The sequence below is a fragment of the Eimeria maxima genome, genomic scaffold, assembly GCF_000499605.1.
Source record: "Eimeria maxima Weybridge genomic scaffold, Emw_scaff2817, whole genome shotgun sequence".
Classification (NCBI taxonomy): Eukaryota; Apicomplexa; class Conoidasida; order Eucoccidiorida; family Eimeriidae; genus Eimeria; species Eimeria maxima.
This window is the reverse complement of record NW_013565667.1, coordinates 1-2,109: the sequence shown is the minus strand read 5'-3', so window position 1 is coordinate 2,109 and position 2,109 is coordinate 1. Positions and strand designations below refer to the sequence as shown.

General features: G+C 48.2%; 1 protein-coding gene across 1 annotated transcript; it reads left to right on the top strand.

Moving 5' to 3' along the window:
- Positions 1–200: 200 nt before the first annotated feature.
- EMWEY_00059460 (NAD-dependent deacetylase, putative) lies at positions 201–1,835 on the top strand (the record flags this gene model as incomplete). The annotated part of the gene is made up of 5 exons (XM_013481142.1): positions 201–438; positions 773–859; positions 1,032–1,223; positions 1,453–1,511; positions 1,673–1,835. Coding segments are annotated over 5 exons (739 nt in total), but the record flags the coding sequence as incomplete, so codon positions are not given.
- Positions 1,836–2,109: the final 274 nt, after the last annotated feature.

Genomic DNA, 2,109 nt, shown 5'->3' with positions numbered 1-2,109 from the left:
TATATATATATATATATATATATTGCCCATAGTTTGAAAGCAGCATTCGGAGGTCCCTCAATCTGACGCTCTAAGCTTATTACCATCTTCCGCCAGCTGCTGGCAAACACAGGATAGGGGCAAACACAGAATAGGGGCATAGTCACTGCCCCTATTAGCGTAGCTTTTATTTGATGCTACTACTGTGTGCCTGTGTGCAGATATGACCCAGCGGTGTACGCGACAATATGGGGGTTCTGGAGGAACCCCAGCAAGATTTGGTTGTTGCTACATGAGTTTTTAAACGAGAACGAACCCGTGCCTAATAGGGCTCATTTGGCCTTAGCGCGTTTGGAGGCTCTAGGCATCGTGCGGGCGGTAGTGACCCAGAACGTGGATAATCTGCATCAAGATGCAGGCAGCATACGCGTTATCGAATACCACGGCAACCTCATGAATGTACGTCTTTGCTCTCCGTTGCGTGTTTCGTATTGAATGACAAAAGTATGGAAAGCGCAAACGGCAGGAATGCCCTGGCAGCGTCTAGGGTGACAGCTGGTTTTTGCCCTGGGCTTTCCTTTGCATCTTGTGTCATTTCTTATTCTGAGCTGAACGCCTCTCTTCTGGCACCATATGTAGGCTCTGACCCACCATTTGTGGAAATGAAGCCTCTTGTGTCGGGACATATGTCGTTCCATAGATTGCTTGCGAATCAACAAGAGCGAGGGTTCAACGGATCTATGGGGGCAGTGAGGGTTCCACGTAGCATGTGGTTTTGGCACTGTTTCCGAAGGCCTCGTGTTATCGCTGCGGCGCAAAGATGCAGCTGACGAAGCAGATGGCGAGGAATCCTTCATTTAAGAAGAAGCTACCTCCAAAGGTGGACGCCTTTGAGCATGCATGCAAACACGGAGATGATTGGATTTTTTGAGCTTAGGTTTTAAGCGGGAGGTACCGTTCTCCCACATGCCATGCTATCATAACTGATGAGGGGGAAGAACATCTGTGTGAGCTTGCTCTATTTCTTTGCTTTTTTGTGCCATTCTTTGCAGTGTGGGTGCGGGGGGTACTTCAAGCCAGATGCCGTTCTGTTTGGAGAAGGCATTCCATCTCAGGCCGTGAGCGAGGCGAACAAAGAAGCAGATGCATGCGACTTGATGTTGGTTGTGGGTACATCAGCAACAGTTCATCCAGCGTCCGACATTCCTTATAGAGCCATGAGGAAAGGCGCAAAGGTTATCGAAGTGCGCTGGATCTAGTCAGAATTGAGCGCTACATCTTCTTCACATAGCTTCAGGGAAATGCAACGAAGACAGGGTGGAGGCTGGGTTGGTGTGCTCTGCTAACGAAGATATATGCATGCATGCAGGGTTCATGCGAAGTTGTTGCATCTAAGTACGCAGTATGCAGATTTCACCCGACCCAAACTAGTATTGTGGTACCGTACGGTATTGCCTCTCTTGTGCTTTGCAGGTTAATTTAGAGGAGACAGGCTTGACGAATCGTATATCTGACATGATATACATTGGCAGGTGAGGAGGAAAATAGGCATATTTATGTGTGTGCTGTTCGTTGCGTGCTGGACTTGTGGCTTGTGGATTCATTCACATTGGAGCGTCGGCAGTACACATGCACTGTCCGATCAGAGCAAAGCTCTTGTACTGCTGTCCGTGTGGTAACGCTGTTGCTTCAGGGCGAGCGATCTGATGCAGACGCTACAGCTGCTAGAGCCGCACCCATCTGAATCAGCAAGCGGAGAGGATTCTGCTGCTGAAGTGCTCACGGAGCCCAACGTTCAGGCAGGGGCTCAAGAACCCCCCGCAAGGGGAAGCAGCGATGGACCGATTTCGACTTGACGTGTTGCATTGTTATACATATTATGAACTTTATGGTCCGATGCCGTTTTCTGGATAACGCGATAATACATATACATATTTACACATATACATGCACGTAACACATGAAATTCAGAGCAATAGTGAGTAATACGCATGAATGGTGCAGATAGCGTACAGCAGGTGAACTTCACATACGGCAGAATTTTCGTGAGGAGCAACGGCCATATCAATGGCCGCTTCTTGCAGTGCACACTCTAGCGCGTCCGCATATATATATATATATATATATATA